Raw genomic sequence first — 17,629 nt, 5'->3', positions numbered from 1 at the left:
TACAAGTTTAATTATTGTATCACAGTCATTAAAAATATATATTATTTTTTGATTTCTATTATTTTATAAATAGTTAAATCTTTATTTTAATTAATTAAATTATTTAATAAATATTTATTAACTTGGATTAATTTTTAGAAAAAATTTAAATGTATTAGAATTTAATTTAAAAAATATAATATGAAAATATCAAATTTTATGTAGTTGCTCGATTTATTAGATTAACAAATTTTTAAAAAAATAATCGAAATCAGACCAAATAAACTGATTTATTTGGTTTTTTAAAAAATAAAAATCAGATTTTTAAATTAATCAAACCTACTTTTTGAATTAAATCGGTATTGTTAGTCATTCGGTTTAATCAAAATTTTGTTCATCCCTAATTTTGATAATATTATTATTCATTATTTTTGTTTTTAATTATAATAATATTTAAAAATTTTAACAGTATTACTATTAATTTATTTCATATATATTTTTATTTATTTTTATCAATATTATAAGTGTCCGGGGTTTCCTTTATTAAAATTTCTTTAAAAAATTGTCCGATAGATCGGTATATTTATTTGTTGAATTATTATTAATTAAAATTAAGTAACCCAAAGTTATTACGACAACTAGTGAGCCTAGGAGCGCATTGCGTGCTTATACGATTTTTTTTATTAATTAATTTGATTTATATTTAAATTAAAATAATATTGTAATTATAAAACATAGTGAAAGATTAAATTATAATATTCAAATAATGAATTTTAAAAATTGACAAATTTGTTGTCAAAAAAAAAATAAAAAAATTGACAAATTTGTTATATAGAAAAACATACTATGTTAAGCTCAAAGAGTCGTGATTGGGCTTTTTGTAATGCTATTTGATGGGCCGGGGATTTAAGCTAGAAACCAAGCCCAACCTAAAAACGCGCACAACACACAATTGCCCACCGGATGCCGTTGTTGGCACCTCCAGCTATGGAAATCGACGGCGATTCAGCTAAGCATTTCAAAAAGGAAGAGCTGTTTAAAGCTGCGGAATCCGGCGATTCCTCGCTTTTCAAATTACTTGCTCAAGAACAACTCCTTAGAGTCGTACCCCCCCGCAATGAAGACGGAGTAGCCGTTTCAAGCTCGCAACTTGATGTACAAAATTTAATTCAGTTGCAATTCTTATTCAGTTTTTATTGGTTTCTTCAAAATTTCAACAATTTCATTAGCTTTTTATGTTATTTTATGTCGTTATTGCTGTGTTAAGGAGTGACTGAAGATCGATTCACGTATTCCTCGATGTAATTAGCTTCCCTCTGGCTAAGTTACTAGATTTCGAGCTCATGGTACATTAGGTTCTTGTTCTTTTATAGTTTATATTGAGATTAGATTATTCCCTTTTTTTAAAATTTATTTTTGGTGTCCGAGTGTAATTTGTATTTGTGAATGAAGTAGGTGGTGGACTGCATCCGTTGTAAACAGTTCTGAAGAAGAAGGCTGGGCTCCTCTGCACTCTGCTGCTAGTAGTGGCAATTTGAAGATTGCTGAAGTTTTACTCAACAAAGGTGAGCGTTGGTTAAGTATTTGTGTTTATACTCTGCTACTTATAACAACTTGTGTTATATCCTATTTGAAAATTAATGCTGAAAGCTGTATAGGGTTGGATTTTTATACTTTGTTGGTATTCTTTAAATATGAGTTCTACTTCACACAATTTTATACAAAGAATGCAAAACTATTGAGTAAAAATGCCCAAGGAGTTGGAGTTGGAGTTGTGAATCAAAATTTAAAGTTAAGGCAACATTTAAACATATAACGGCTAATTTATTCCAAGCAAAAAGATCCACACAAGAGAGTTGGAGTTGCACAGAAATTTTTTAATATTCTTGTTCCCACATCCCAGAAAACAGTGTAAAATTTCTTCACAGTATCTGTTAGAGTTTGTGACTCGAATTCGTTTGAGTTTCCTCAAAAAATCCATCTTGCAACACACGTGATGCATTTTTAATCATGGAAAATTTTGGGGGTTTGCGATGGCAGCGTATCAGCTAATCCCATAACCTATCACCAACCCCAATAGGATTGCGGGGGTGGCAGGACCTTTGTTATTTTTTTCGCACATATATTTGTATACATTGAATTAGGGTTTTACATATAGTTGTTAACTGACTCGTCACTCTCTTCTCTTGTACTTATTTTTCGATATAGATAGTTTTTACCTCTGCCCATGTCTGTTTAACCATCAAGAGTTTTCCACATTAGTCTCTATGTTCTATTGCTTTATATTTGCTGCATATCACCATTTTATTATTACATTCTCAAAGATTACTCTGCTCTGTTCGCCACTGTGTTAAGGTGTTCACCACCTTTATGAGCAGGTGAATGTGCAAAGTTGTTTTGCTGATATCTGTGAAGGTGGTATGCTCTGGAATCGATTTGATTTCACAATTATTCACTAAGTCTGAACATTGCATACTTATATTGTTTCTGCTGTAATTTTTGTTGTTTTTTACGCTGTAATTTTGACAGTATTATGAAGAAAATTATGTATCTATCACCATTTTACACTATGTTATGCTTTTTTACGTTATGTTTCAGTTAAAATAATTTTGTCAATTTTATTGGTTTCATAATCCTTCACAATATTTTCGTAAATTCAACTCTTTTAAACTACTCAACTCCTGTGCACTTTCTAAATCAGTAAGGTGCTCAGACTGTTTTTGTTTCATTGAAGATTGGTAATCTTTACGTATTGAACTTGAGATTGCAGTTTATACTTCAGTGGTCTACTGGAATCCTCGTATTGATATGTTGTTTTCTTGAGAGAGAGAAATTATTCGCAGACATCAGCACCAAGTTAGGAAGCAGTTTCAGTGTGGTTCCTTTTGTTATAGTCGTGGTGAGTGTTTTTCCATTTCAAATCTTCTGGCAAATTGGTGTTGCATCCTCTTATAAATTGAATGAATGTTCGGCAATTGTCATAAAAGTATGCTTGCCCTAAAGGACATAATAATGAATATAGGCGTAGGAGTCAATTACTATTAATTCACACTTCGCTGATATATTAGAAGAACAAGTTGAAATTCTGTTTCTTTACATAATACAGGCAGTCTGCACCATATTGGCCATGATTGCTACCCTGCCAATTGCTCAGCTGTTCTTCTTTCACATTCTTTTGATAAAAAAGGTCTCATGTCTCTTTTGATTTTTTCTGTTCGATTAAGCTTTTGCTAGCAATACTAAGGTGTGATGAAATTCACAGGAAAACTCAATTCTTTTTGCTGACAATTATTGTGGTTGGATCGGCAGGGAATTAGCACTTATGATTACATTATTGCATTAAGAGAACAAGAACAAGAAGCTTCTGAAGGCCAGCATAGCCCTCAGATGTCTACTGTTAGTTCTATTACTGGTTTTAGCAGCACAAACTCCTTTAACAATTTCCATCGAGCAGCATGGTGTACTCCTCCCCGCCTCTTTCTAGAAGATCGGGTAAATGCAAAGTTTTCAAAATGTTACCATTGGGGTCCTAGGTACCATGTTAGCGTTGGTTATCACCCTTTTGAGCTCCTGCTTATGTCAAACTCGTCATTTTCTACCTAATACACGTTACTAAATTTAGGCCTGGTTCATGACATGTTATTATGTAGTTCGATGTAGTCCCTCCAGACACGAGATCTGTCAGTTCACTAGGAAAAAAAATCATGGTAGAGGAGCCAAGTAAGAGAAAGAATCCTGGGGCAGTAAAGATCAGTACATGGACTTTAGCCCGTTTGAATGCCGAGGATGTGTCCAAGGCCGCTGCAGAGGCAAGGAAAAAGTCCATGACTCTACGGCGTGTAATGAGGAACGGAGCGTCTAATGCCATCGACACAGACACTAGTTTTGGAAGTAGTGGTCGTATAGCCCCAAGGCTAGATAGTAATAGAAAGACAGTTGGTAGCAAGCGAATCCGCCTGCCTTCAGAGATGCCTCTTCGACCTCTTTCCAAAATTTCAAGTGAAGAAGCTAAAAGCAGTAGAAATCTAATCCCTGAGACATCAACAAGTTTGACAATTCTTCAGCATGAAGCTCGAAGTGCCTTCAGAACGGGACAAGCTATGCCAGACTTGACAAAAATTGTTGCTTCATCCCCCGACAGTAGCTCAGATTCTCCTTATATCCATCCTTTTCAGGGTGCCTCATCAGCATCCCAAAAGGAAAGGCAAATTATTAGCCTATCAGGTGATTTGATAATGGATAATCAGAATGAAATTCCATTCTCAAGATCGACCAGCGGTGGATATGATGCATCTGGTGGAGAAGATAGCGACCAAATTTCGACGAGAATTATACATGGGTCAACTGGAGTAGTCTCCTATTTGCCTCTGAACAAGAAAGGGTTGCCACATCTTACATTGCTAAACCATAAAATCAGAATATGTTAAATCTGTCATGCTCATGGCAATGGCACAGAATGCAGAGATTTTTTCATTTGTTGTTGAGGTCAGATAATTATTTCTCTGATATTCCTTTATCAGTTGCCTTTCGGCGTTAAAAATTATGATTTAACTTTTGGACAAGGTTTTTGTACAGATGCCTGCATGGGGAATTTTGTCTAGCTACAGCACTCCATTAATAATTTCTTTGCCCACTAGCAAAGTGGAAAGCTCTGGTCCGTGGAGAATCTAGTGCAAATGTGTAATTTTTAGGTCCCTTGTCATTACCTTTTCTTCTGCTATCTCAAGAAATCGAGTTCCTTGGTATTATTATTTGTTTCTTGCAATTGGGGTTTTTTCTAAGAAGAAACGACGAACTACTTTTCCATCTACAAAGAAGAAAATATCGCACACCATATTTGATTTATCACAGTAAAAACACATTTGATAAATTCAAAACCGACGAGCCAACAACAAAATGGAAAAATGTCATTCATAGAATAAAACAAAATTGAGCTCTGATTTCATCACATGTTCCTCAACGATCAGAGGTATAAATGATAGGTTGATCTAGTACATGTTTGGATTCTGGATTGGTAAAATATTTTGCCAGTAAAGTTGCATGGTATTGTGCATGCCAAACTCGATTAAGGGAGCCATTTTTCATTTCAATTGATGCTATAACTCACTCACCGGAAGCTGGAGGATCTCTCTAATTCCTTCGCAGACCTGTATGAAATCAATGAATTATAGCAAAACTCAACAGTGCTCACATTGTTCATCCAAATTGGAGAAACGTGGAACTGAAGCAGGAAATTTTATACCGAAGGGCGGTTGCATACATACCATCTTAATCTGAGCTTTAATCGATGCAATTAAGCGAGTGTACTCATCAATTCGCCTGCCAGAAATGCGTCTTTAGTTTAGTAGAGCATAATAAAAAAATATCAGCTTGCTTACTTTCAAGACCCGAAACTCTCGAATGGAAGCAAAATATTTTATGAATCAAGAAAGAGGCCGTACAAAAGAACAATCTACAATGTTTTTACAAAGTCATGTTCTATCCAACTTTGATATACTCAGATGCATCATGGCATGTTGCTGGACAGGTGGCCATTCAAAATTAAAACAAGGAATTGAGAAAGTAATCTAAATAATGCATTTCCTAATCATTTGTTGCTTTATTATTACTCACAAAAAGTAACTTTGTTCCACTTAACTAGGGTACAGACTATTTTAATATTCTCTAGTGGAGATAAATACCTCAATATCTGTTCTTCCTTGGTACCAATAAAATTGAGAGCTTCAGATCTGGTAAACTCCACATGAAATCCAAGTCCAACATCTACAAATATATGACTCGTATCTGGCCTGCATTCAAACTATCCATTCAGATAATGTTCAACGGAAATCACATAAATACCAGATTAATTTTACTCCAACAGCCAAAATCAACATTCTACAATTTCAAAAATCAAAACCACATTTAGACATCTTACTAGCAATTATACCAAGAAATAGAATCTATCATGAACATTAGCGCACTTATCCTACGTATGGTGTTTCAAAAGGCCATCTCCTCATGTATAGCCATCACCCAAAACAAAAAAAGGAAAGGGTACAAAGACATACACATCAGCTTGCATATAAACTTCAGAACCAAGGTTGACCATTGTCCTAAGACTGGTCACACTGTTCTTCTCCAGGTTCTCGATGTTTCTTTTCAGATCAGAGCTATGAGGACAAAAGTTAAGTAAATTTAAAGCAAAAATGACTCCATAATCTTTCCACCCAAAATTACAACACCCTTGAAAAATATGCATTACACCCAAAAAAAAACATTTTAATTTGGTGGCAAATGACTTTTTTGTGATGATTTCAAGATATAAACCAACACTAGACAGAACAAAAGAAAACTTGGATGGATACAAAATCTTCTGTTGCTCAAACACCTTGTCCCTGCAATGTAAATGGAAACAATAAGGCCGCTCAAATAAATTTTGTACTCATTGTTGATGAAACAGCTAAACACAAACCATTAAATTCTCATAGCAAGACCCATAATGAGTTGGAAAAAAGCTAGCAACAACAGAGGATGGGGTTCGCCAGAAAATTAGTTTGAGAATTAAAAAATTATAAGAAATCAACATTTTTTAAATACTTAACAGAAAAACAGTGAGAACGAAGTCCTAAAGGCAAGCTAACAAAAAAGGGCTGAACTAAAAGGCAAGGGAAAGTTACCGCTCCGCCATAGCTCGAAGAAGATCAGGTTTCAGTCGCCGATCAACAAACTCCTCGTACTTCTGCACTTTCTTTTGTCGTGCCCTATCCATACCAACCCTGTTACATAATTCGTTTACATTACACCACTGGTAAAACAGTTTATTTGCAATCAAAACAAACAAAAGCAAAACTGAAAGCTTCACTCATAACAATTGTTGTTGCTCAGATTTTAAGTTGGCCGAGTACATATTTGGTTTGTGCAAGAAAACTAGAAGCACTTTCTTACTGGAGCATTTCGCCGAATATCTAGAGCACAGAGCTTATAATCAGGATACCTTCTCCCTTGATAAGGTTCAAACCATGTCTTGATTAGGTTCAAGTTAAAGTCGTGTGCGTTAAAACTAAAAAATTAAGAAAAAAAGGAAAATTTCAAAATCACCAAACATATTAAGGGGGGTGCATTAGATTTATTGGCTTTTAATGACTTTTGTAAATTTTATAAGTTAGATGTATTCAATTAAGACTTTTACATAGTGTATATAAATCTAGTGGTATTCAAAATAGACTTTCATAGAGTTTTAAAAAGTAAGTGGTATTCAACATTGACTTTTAAAAACTCTATAAAAGTCTATAGGTATTCAAATTTTCAATAGACTTTTAATAACTTCATGGAATTCATTAACATACAAATATTAAAGCCTAAGGTACAACTATATATTGTTAAAAATTGTATTTGGTTCAACCAAAGATTTGGATGGATTTTTAAATCTTCTAACTCATACACAAGCTATTTATTTCTTTCTCTGTCACTTCACATCACCTCTCTTCTTATCTTCTTTCCTCTCATCTATTTCCATCAATCTCTCAAATTTTTGAAGTGTATCTCTATAAATATTGTAAGACCCGAGATTTTATCATTTTAATCCGAGATTATTTAATTTATGATTTTGGAATGTGGAGGATTGAAATTGAATTAAAAAAAAAAATTATGAGGGCCGATTTGCAAATAGTGAAAAGTTGAGGGACTAAAGTGCAAATATGGAAATTTGAGGGGACACTTGTCACGCATGCATTTGAGATATATATGTATATATATATATATATATATATTAGGTAAAGTGTCAATTGAATTCAGAATTTCAGCAACGAAGATCGAGAATTCCTCCAGAGAATCTTTAAGATTTCTTTTCTTTAGAAATTTTATTGTACGAGAACCGGTTATCAGAATTTAAATCCGGACACGGTGTAGCGATCCTCGTATCGACAGCTACTGCTGGACGTAAGTTTTATTGAGTTCTGTTATCATTTGAAAATATGATGTTGTAGGAATTTGATACAATTCATATATGATGTTCTTGACATGTTAGACATCGTAGAGTCGAAGTCAGACCGAAGAACGGATTTATTATGGAATTGTTATGATTTTTTGATTATATCGATTGAAAATCAGACAGATTTGGATTATTGATTGATTATGGATTGTATCATATATGGGTTATGATTTGTAATTGATATATGATGATATTGTGTTGACGGAGATATTGAGATTGTGCCGTTATGTCGTTGATTTGAATTAAATTCAGACTGATCAGATTCTGTATTGACTTGGGAATGGAATATTGATATTATGATTCTCGATATGTCATTTCAGATCTACAGGTGCAGTCTTGAATTCAGAACTTCCAGTTATTCAGACCGAGACTACGAATGAAAGGTATAAGTCAATGTGGTATTGGGAGATCGACTCAAGTAGGACATACTTGAGTTTCCCTAAATCACATACTTATTGTTGTTATATGCATTGATTTGATTTTATATGTTGTTCTATTGATTTATAGGAAGCATGTATTAGACGAGTATTAGACGAGCGATCTTGTGACAGAAGTGCCTGATAGTGGTGGGATCGCCACTGACACATTGCACAATGTCACAAGATAGTGTATTGACGATAGTGCCACAGTCTGTGACGGATAGGTCAAGACACTAGATGTTTGGTTATATCGACGTGGATAGAATCGGAGTTTATTCTATTACTGTTGGTCGATATAGGAATACCAACATCTGAAAACCGGGATCCCTAGACTAGGATTGAGTCTAGTCTGAATCGTGGAGTCACGAGTATGATTGATAGTTTGACATTAATTATGTTTCAGATTTTGGTATATATCTGCTTCATGCTTTATATTGATTATATGATTGTATGTCCGTTGATTTATACTGGGATTATATTCTCACCGGAATTATCCGGCTGTTGTCGTGTTTGTATGTGTGCATGACAATAGGTGGGACAGGATCACGGTCAAGGAGATGACGAGAGATCATGATTAGAGTGGAGACCACAGACTTTGATGTTGCTGTAGATAGGGTTTGAACACTTGATAGTTAGTTGTTGAACCTTAGTTGAATGATTGTATATATAGTACAAGACTTGTACTTTAATACTGATATGTATATTAGATTGAATCTCATTACGTTCCGCATTTTAAAAAAAAAATTAGACCCTGTTTATTTTAATTGATTGAATTATCCGAATGACGATTATGAACTTGATTAGCGTCCGGGTCCCCACAAATATTTTCATCTTTCCTTTTCAAATTTTTCATTTTTTGACTAATTGTATATTTAATAATTATTTATTTTAATATCATAGGAAATGTTGAATTTTAGAGTTGATTTTGTGATTTATAATTTATAATTTATGCAAATTAATGTAATATTCAATAATAATAAAAGATGTTCCAAAAAAATGTCGCTTAATTATCTTAAACCACTAGACGATGGGGGCTAACTTGCTCAACCGCCCTCATACTATGATCATAGTATAATAATTGAATAATCTCGCAAAACCGTGATTTTTTAAATTCTTTTTAGCATTTTCAACTAATATGTAAGCTATGATATTTTTATACAAAATTACATCCACACAATGTTAAATAGTATTCTTTTCACATGTATATTATCAATTCAAAAACAAGGTTACAGATTAATCAATTGATGTATTTTAAAAATTTACAAACATGCATACAAACCCACATATATACACATGTAAAGATTAAATGATTTAACTTTTAAATAATTAAATTTATTTATTAATATAAATATTGAAAAACTATTTCAAACTTAATATATTATATATGCCAATTAATTATTGGTTCAAAGAAATTAATAAAAAATAATATGTTATAATTAAGTACAAAATTTATAAATTTCTATAAAAACAAAATTCACAAAAGTCCATTAAAATCTTGCAAAAAAGTCTAAACGAATCCACATAAATCTATTTATAAATCTGTAAGATTCAGTAAAAATCAATAAAAATCTATCAAATCCATAAAAATCTATCATTTGAACAAGTCATTAAAAATCATCAAAACTCTGAATTAAATACACCCCACTAAATTACATATTTTATAAAATTTTGTCTATTTAAAAGTGTGTGTGATCGGATCCATTTCTTTGTCGTTCTCCAAAGTAGGGATTACCGAGCGGGCATTCGGACGGCGCATCAAAAATTAAAACTTTGACGAAACATATGATCTGATCAACGCTAACCATCAACAACAATAACAATACCAAGGCTAGAGGAATCCTCATATTCAATAAATTTCCATCTGCCTCTCTTCCGGATTTATCACCTTAATTACCATGATACGTCTTCAAATACATTATTAATTACGAAAAGTTGAAAACTATATGAAGCTGGATCATTTTTAAGAAAATAAATATATATTTGAAAATGAAACAGTACTTTGAGGCATCGTTTAATTTGTATGATAAGATAAGTAAATGATATTATGTTTGACATGATTTTAACTTGCTTATCGTTTGGTTCGTATGATAAGTTAAGTAAATGATATTATGTTTGACATGATTTTAATATATTGTTAAAATGATTGAATAAATAAATAAAATTTTTGAAATTAATTTATTTAAAAAAATCATAAATAAAATTAAAATATTATATTAATTATTAAATGTTCATTAATTTCAATTTCCGTAAACAACTAAAAAAATCGATTAATATTATAAAAAATAATAAAAATTTGATAATAACATAAATATGTATTTATTGTGATAATTAAAATATTAATAAAATTTGGAATATTATATAATGGTTAAAACAATTATACGGTTAAAAAATATATAATAATAATCAAAATATGATAAATAATAATTAAATTATATATAATATTAGTCAAATTAAAAATTATATTTAAATATTATTAAATTTGTTAAATTTATAATTATTTTAAACTTTAGGGTATCAAAGAAAAATTTAAATTAATCAATCATCATCCCTTCTCCCCCAAAAGATTATATAACCATCAACAAAAGGATAATAATGCATACAGTGCTGCCCGGGTGCGGGCTGAACGGGCCTATCACAATTTTAATCATGCACACCAAACACATGATAAATAAAAGATTAAAAATCAATAACCCTTTATCATGCACACCAAACAATACCTAAGAGTTTTGTGCTTAACGCCAAGGATCACTCACACTCACACTCACACTCACATATATGTATATATAAAAAAGTCTTGTGTTCGACATATTCTTTGAACGTGATGGTTTCACCTCCATTCAGATGTATAAAGTTGGTATAATATTTTGTTATATGAAGTTTTGATTTAACCTCCCTTCAGATATAAAATGGAGTATTTATATTTTTTTAAAAACAGCAATGTGACGTTTCGCACATTATTTGGCTTTTTTTTAGTTTAAATCATATCATTAAGATAATGGTAATTGATCTTAATTTGATCATTTCGACGGAAATTTAGGCCAAAATAATAAATAAGCCCAAGATAAGCAGTAAATTATCTCTTTATAGAGAATTCGTCGACATACATGTACAAGGGCCTAGACCAGTCGAACAGTAGCTAGCCCACAAATTCCAGTTTCAAGATCCAAAATCCAGCAAGCCCGACCGAGCTAGCTAGGGTGCACCGGCCTCTGTCTTCGCATGGAATCCATGAATAATCAATCAATCCCCTTTTGGTTTTTGCATGATCGTTGCTTCTATTGATCAACAATTTAATTGTCCAACCGAATCATATTCAATTAGTCTTTGACCGTCATTAAGACTTACTTAAATTGGGTTTGGTTCGGCTTAAATTGATATCAAAATCTTGTGACATACCTAAATTGATACCTATATTCTCAAAATTAAGTTTTAATAGTGTATTATTCAGCGCTAATATAGAGTTGGACATTTAACACTACAAAAAAAAAAAAGAGGTTAGCGACGGTTTTAACGACGGTTTATAGGTCCGTCACGGGAGGCCGCGTCGCCTTCTATAGCGACAGTTTATCAAGAACCGTCGTTAATATAGCGACTGTTTCTTTAAGAAGATCGTCGCTTCCTGTAGCGACGGTTTAGTCAGAAACCGTCGCTATAAGAAGCGACGGTTTAGTCAGAAACCGTCGCTATAATAAACGACGATATTGTAAAAACCCGTCGCTATAATAAGCGACGATATTGTAAAAAACCGTAGCTATAATAAGCGACGGTTTTCTCTAAAACCATCGCTATAATAAGCGACGGTTTTGTCTAAAATCGTCGCTATAATAAGCGACGTTATTTTTTAAAAAACCGTAGATAATGATGAAGCGACGGTTATTAAACAAAATACTACGCAAAATTTCATAAATAAAAATACTACGCAAAAAAATAAAATAAATTTTTTTATAAAGAAAACATTTAAAAACCTGACGTGCGCGAAGATATGCAGATCTACGGAACGTTGGAAGATCACACCGACGAGCAAATCTACGAAATTAATACGAAAAAATGTTAGTACAAAATAAACAAAACCGAAACTTTGAAAAAATCGATAGATTTTCGCTACTACAAGAGAAAAAAAGGCAAAAATGTTGAAAAATAATGTTCGCGAACCTCGGTATATATAGAACCATAGCGACGGTGTTTGCAAAAATCGTGGCCAGTAGCGACGATTAGCGACAGTAAGACAAAATTCGTCGCTCCTAGCGACGGTTGATAACTGCTGTCGCTAATTTCACGACAGTTATTGTGAACTGTCGCTATATTCAACGACGGTTTTGACTAAAACAGTCGCTTTATTTATTTTGTCCTAATTGAAAAAATATTAACAACAACATTTGAGAAATGTAATCTTACATATTACTAATTCTACAAATAATAATACAAGTGTTTGGTACAAATGTCGTAAAAAAAACTAAGAAAAACGTGGATACGATGACCGGGATGCGATCTCTCAGCATGGCGTTCTCCGCCTCTGTAGCCTGCATCCTTTCGCAAAGCTTATCATTACGACGTAACGATGAGTCTAGAGTATGTCGCATGTCTGCCATTTGCTAGGACTCAGACGACTGACTGACACCCGCATGTCAACGAACGATCACTAATTGGCGAATGAAAAAATTCATAGTGACGGTTTGTAAAAAAACGGTCGCTATTGGCGACGGTTTTGATTTAAACCGTCGCCCGTAGCGACCGTTTATTTAAAACTGTCGCTATTAGAGATTGGCGACAGTTTGTCCAAACCATCGCTATGGGAAACGGTTGTTAAAACCGTCGCAAAAAGCGACAATTTAAAAAAGCTGTCGTCAAATGTTGCGACGGTCTACTTTTATACCGTCGCACATGGAAACGGGTAAAAAACCGTCGCCTAATATGGCGACGGACATTATTATAAACGTCGCCAAAGGCGACAGTCAAAAAACCCGTCGCACAAAATGGCGACGGGTTTGTTCGAATAGTCGCAAAATAGCGACGGTTGTTTAAAAAGAGTCGCTATATTAGCGACGGTAGTTGATTAACCGTCGCTAATATGGCGACGGTTGTGAATAAACTGTCGCTATGTTTACTAGACGACTGTTTCATCAAAAATCGTTGCTACTAAAGCGACGGTTTGTGACAAACCGCCGTCGCTGTTTGAGCGACAGTTTATTAAAAATCCACCCGTTTTTTTTGTAGTGTAATAATATGTAACATCACCAATAGCCCGTTGTCAAATCAACACCTCAACATAAAAAGAATTAAATTTGAAAAAATATATACATAAATAAATATAATGTATATGATATACAGTTTTGTATTTTAGGAATTTTAGTCATTGTGCTAAATTTTTATACAAAAATTTATATGAGTTTTAGATAATCTAGCATTTGTGCTCTTTTTATATCTGTGTGGTTATCTTAATTTATATATTTACTCAATCTAATCTTATACTTTGTATGTATTTGTGTTGATCTAATTTAAGTATATGTTTACATTAATATCTTGAATAAAATTAAAAAAATAGAAAAATTAAGCGATATTTATTAAAGTAAAATTAAAATTGTATAGCTGAATTATATGAATGAATAATTTCATATATATTTCCATTTTTTTAATTTACTCTTCTGTGAATTTATTTAAAAAGTTCATTATTATATATGATATTATCATGTATCTAAATAGATTAAATTTTTAAAAATATTTTTTCAAATAAAAGTGTTACTAAATTTTAAAATATATCTTCATATTATACAAAATATAGCCAAAGCAAAAACATTAAAAATATTTAAATTTTTACTGTCCAATCCACCATATTTTGAAATCCGTATATGGTGTATAATGAATGTGTCGTTCTAATTTTAAAAATTAATTAAAGCTATAATAATAATTAGTATAGTGTGATGTATGATTACACTACAATATGTTGACAATTTGTGAAAATTTGATCTTTTGGCCTCTATTATTATTATTATTATTGTTATTATTATTATTATTTGAATTAATTTGTCATTTTTTTTCAACGCTATATTAATGTGACATTGACATGATTTTGACTTGGTATGTATGCAGTGCTGTGTGTGTATATATATATGAAAAAATTTATTGATTAAAATTAATATTAATAAAACTTAAAAGATAGATGACGTGTGTCTAATTTTGACAGTATTGATTATCAATTTTTTTAATAAAAAACACATGATAGAAAATGAATTTTTCCTAAAAAAAAATAAAGAGTAGTTTTGGAAGTAAAGTAGAAATGTTGAGGAATAGGTTATTCCGTTTGGATGAAAGAAATATGATATTCCAACAAATCATGAAATAATAAAAAAAGGAGTGCCTGTGTGTGTTTCATCCTCGTGTCGCTATACTCTCCCACATATAGTTAAAGCTATCACATTCTCCATAAATATTGTGGTTCAATCCTCGTTATTATTACCATTATTATTAGTTGACAAATGAGTCGTGCTTTTTTGTTTTGGTAAAAAAAAAAGAAAAAAAGAAGGAAATAATTAGTAAAGATTTGTGCGTGATATAGTTCAAATATTAATTTTGGCTCGTTCCCGTTCATCAATTAAATCAGTTAATTTGGCTTATATTAATGGATGATGGAGGATTTTCATAAGTTTAAATAGTATCGATTTAAATTGATATTTGCTATATTAAAGGATAAATTTGAGGTTGATTTTTCATTATTTAATATTTTGTGAAAATTGCAATGTTGTGAAACACGTTGTAATACTTTTTATACAAACAGGTCCTGCGGATTTAAATATATACGAAGTGAGATTACTAATAATGTGAGGTCTTGATTAAATAAAGGATAGCGATTGTGTATATATATATACTTGCTGGCTTGTATATAATATATAAGTCGTATATTTATTTTCTTGCACTAGTATTTGACGATAATTCATTTGTTTTTTTAATTAATAATAATCTCATCTGTGATTAGTGGGATATAAATAAGATCTTATTTTTCTTGTGTAATTCGAGCACGTTGGTTAATTACCACATACCTTTTTTTTTATCGAGGAATAAAATTATAATTCAAGGTAACTATATATATATATATATATATATATATATATATATATATATATTAGCATCCTTTCTGCTATGCAATAACTCGTTACGCCCACATATAGTTAATGTCTATATATGTATATGACCAATGCACACGGTGTGATTGCATCAGCCATTACCCCACCAACCTCAAATCCATGATCCCCATGTCTTTATTGCTACCGGTATTGCATGCATGTTTAATCAACAAATTATTGCACTGATTCATATATAATCTAATATGAATATAAAAAAATTTCACCTTATAAAAAATCAAAATTAAAAAATCAAGGTAGAATTTATGGTCATTTTTCATTTATTTTTTTTAAATAAAACATTTGGAAAAATACTAACCATCCGGATGACGCTACAAGAAATTTAGCGAAAACCGTTGTCTTTTGGGGGTCAAAGACAACAGTTTTTTAGGTCAATGACAACGGTCTATAAAACCGTTGTCTTTGAGCATTTTTTTAGAGTCAATGACAACGGTTCTATGAACCGTTGTCTATTAGCGTGTTTTTGGACAAACAACAACGGTTTTGGAAAACGTTGCCATATTTAGCGACGAATTTTTGAAAATCGTCGTTATATTTAGCGACGGTTTATGAAAACTGTCGTTAATTTAAAATTAGCGGCGGTTTTAAGTAAAACCAGTCGCATGGTTAAAATTAGCGACAGTTTTACAACACCCGTCACTAAATTTAGCGACAGTTCTGTATAAATCATCGCTACATTAAGCGACGGTTTAAAGCCAAACCGTCGCATAATTAAAACATGCGACAGTTTTTCTAAAACCGCTGCTATATTTAGCGACAGCTTTAAAATCGTCGCTACATTTCGCGACGGTTTTATGAAAACTGTCGCTAATTTTAAATTAGCGACGATTGAACCAAAAACCGTCATATTTTACTACTTTACAACATTTAAAATTTTTTCTCTTACACGATTTTAGTTTCGATTGTTATTTTCTTTTAGATTTATTAAATTATTAAAAGATTTTTTTTTATTTTTCGGAACAAATTAGCGACGAAAATCTTGATTAAAGACCGTTGCTAAAATTAGCGACAATCTTGTTTGCTAATCGTGTTGATTTTAGCGACTGACCTGTTTGCTAACCGTTAGTGACGGTTTAATAAACCGTCGCTAATTAGCGACGGTTTGTATTCAAAACTGTCGCTAGTTTTATTAGCGACGGTTTTTCAAAATCCTTCGCAAATTTTACCTACCAAAAATATAAACCGTTGTCGTTGAACGGACTTTTAACAACACCCTCAGTTACAACAGTTTTAAAAAGGCGTCGTTTTTGTTGTAGTGTGGACCCGTCGAGTCGACGGGTTTCAGAACCATAATCTGTTACCGATTCGTGATTGGGCGGTTACGATTCCAGTTCGGCCGGGGTCAAACCCGTTGACCTGGTTAACGGGCTCATACCATAAACTGTAAACGTCCCGTGATTGGGAGGTTACGGTGTTTAGCTAGTTTTAGCAATGTAGACGCCGTTGATAATATTTTGGTCCTTTATTTTGATAAGCAAAATTGTAGCAGATCTGGCCATGAAATACTACAAGATCGGTGTTAGTATTATTATTTGAGCCAAATAAAATGTGGAAGATGGTATATATATAGAATCCAATAGTACCATGACGCTTATTTAATTTAATTAAATTTAACATTATCTTGTCATGGTTTCTTGTCATGCTAACGTAATCTTGATATCTTTAATAGGTGTAGCAATATGCTGATGCTTGTGCTGTTCTTTATTTTTACCATGAGTCCAGAGAAATAAATACTCTCGAATTATGGGAGAATACCGGTACCATAATTAAATGAATGAATATATGGTAAATGTTAATAAGGGTACATTAAAGTGCCCCCAACCCCAAAGCCCACTGAATATGTTTTTCTAATAAAACAATAAATAAATAAAACTCTTCGCACAGTCTAATCCACATCTAAGAATAATAATTTTTTTTTTGAACTTTGACTAAACGTATGCAGTAGAAATATATTTTGTATACACTTTACTATTTCATCACCAGCTGATGTATGTTCTGTGCTGATGACTTCTGAGAGATATAATTTGTGGTTGGAGTGGACGTGTTTGCATACAAGCCAGAAATGATATTTTACACATCCATAAAAAAAATGGCTATTCGACTAGCAAGACACTAGGTTGTTG

The 17,629-nt window shown here is 32.2% G+C and overlaps 1 protein-coding gene and 1 pseudogene across 4 annotated transcripts; one reads left to right on the top strand and one right to left on the bottom strand.

Moving 5' to 3' along the window:
• Window positions 1-920: 920 nt before the first annotated feature.
• On the top strand, window positions 921-5,120 carry LOC142552632 (putative protein S-acyltransferase 22; annotated as a pseudogene).
• On the bottom strand, window positions 4,877-7,050 carry LOC142552633 (uncharacterized). Of its 4 annotated transcripts, none has more exons than XM_075662347.1 (7): window positions 6,907-7,048; window positions 6,639-6,737; window positions 6,327-6,356; window positions 6,030-6,131; window positions 5,661-5,768; window positions 5,244-5,298; window positions 4,877-5,126 (listed from the first exon to the last, which is right to left on the bottom strand). In XM_075662347.1, exons 1-7 carry the CDS (start codon window positions 6,912-6,914, stop codon window positions 5,076-5,078), a joined length of 453 nt encoding a protein of 150 aa, XP_075518462.1. In that variant the 5' UTR covers window positions 6,915-7,048; the 3' UTR covers window positions 4,877-5,075. The 4 variants fall into 4 exon arrangements, with proteins under 4 accessions (XP_075518462.1, XP_075518463.1, XP_075518464.1 ...); XM_075662348.1 differs by having other exon boundaries at window positions 6,824-7,030; XM_075662349.1 differs by having other exon boundaries at window positions 6,956-6,981.
• Window positions 7,051-17,629: the final 10,579 nt, after the last annotated feature.

Source organism: Primulina tabacum, chromosome 8 (genome assembly GCF_025594145.1).
Source record: "Primulina tabacum isolate GXHZ01 chromosome 8, ASM2559414v2, whole genome shotgun sequence".
NCBI classification, from domain to species: Eukaryota; Viridiplantae; Streptophyta; class Magnoliopsida; order Lamiales; family Gesneriaceae; genus Primulina; species Primulina tabacum.
The sequence above is the reverse complement of the archived record's forward strand: the minus strand, read 5'-3'. Positions and strand labels throughout refer to the sequence as shown.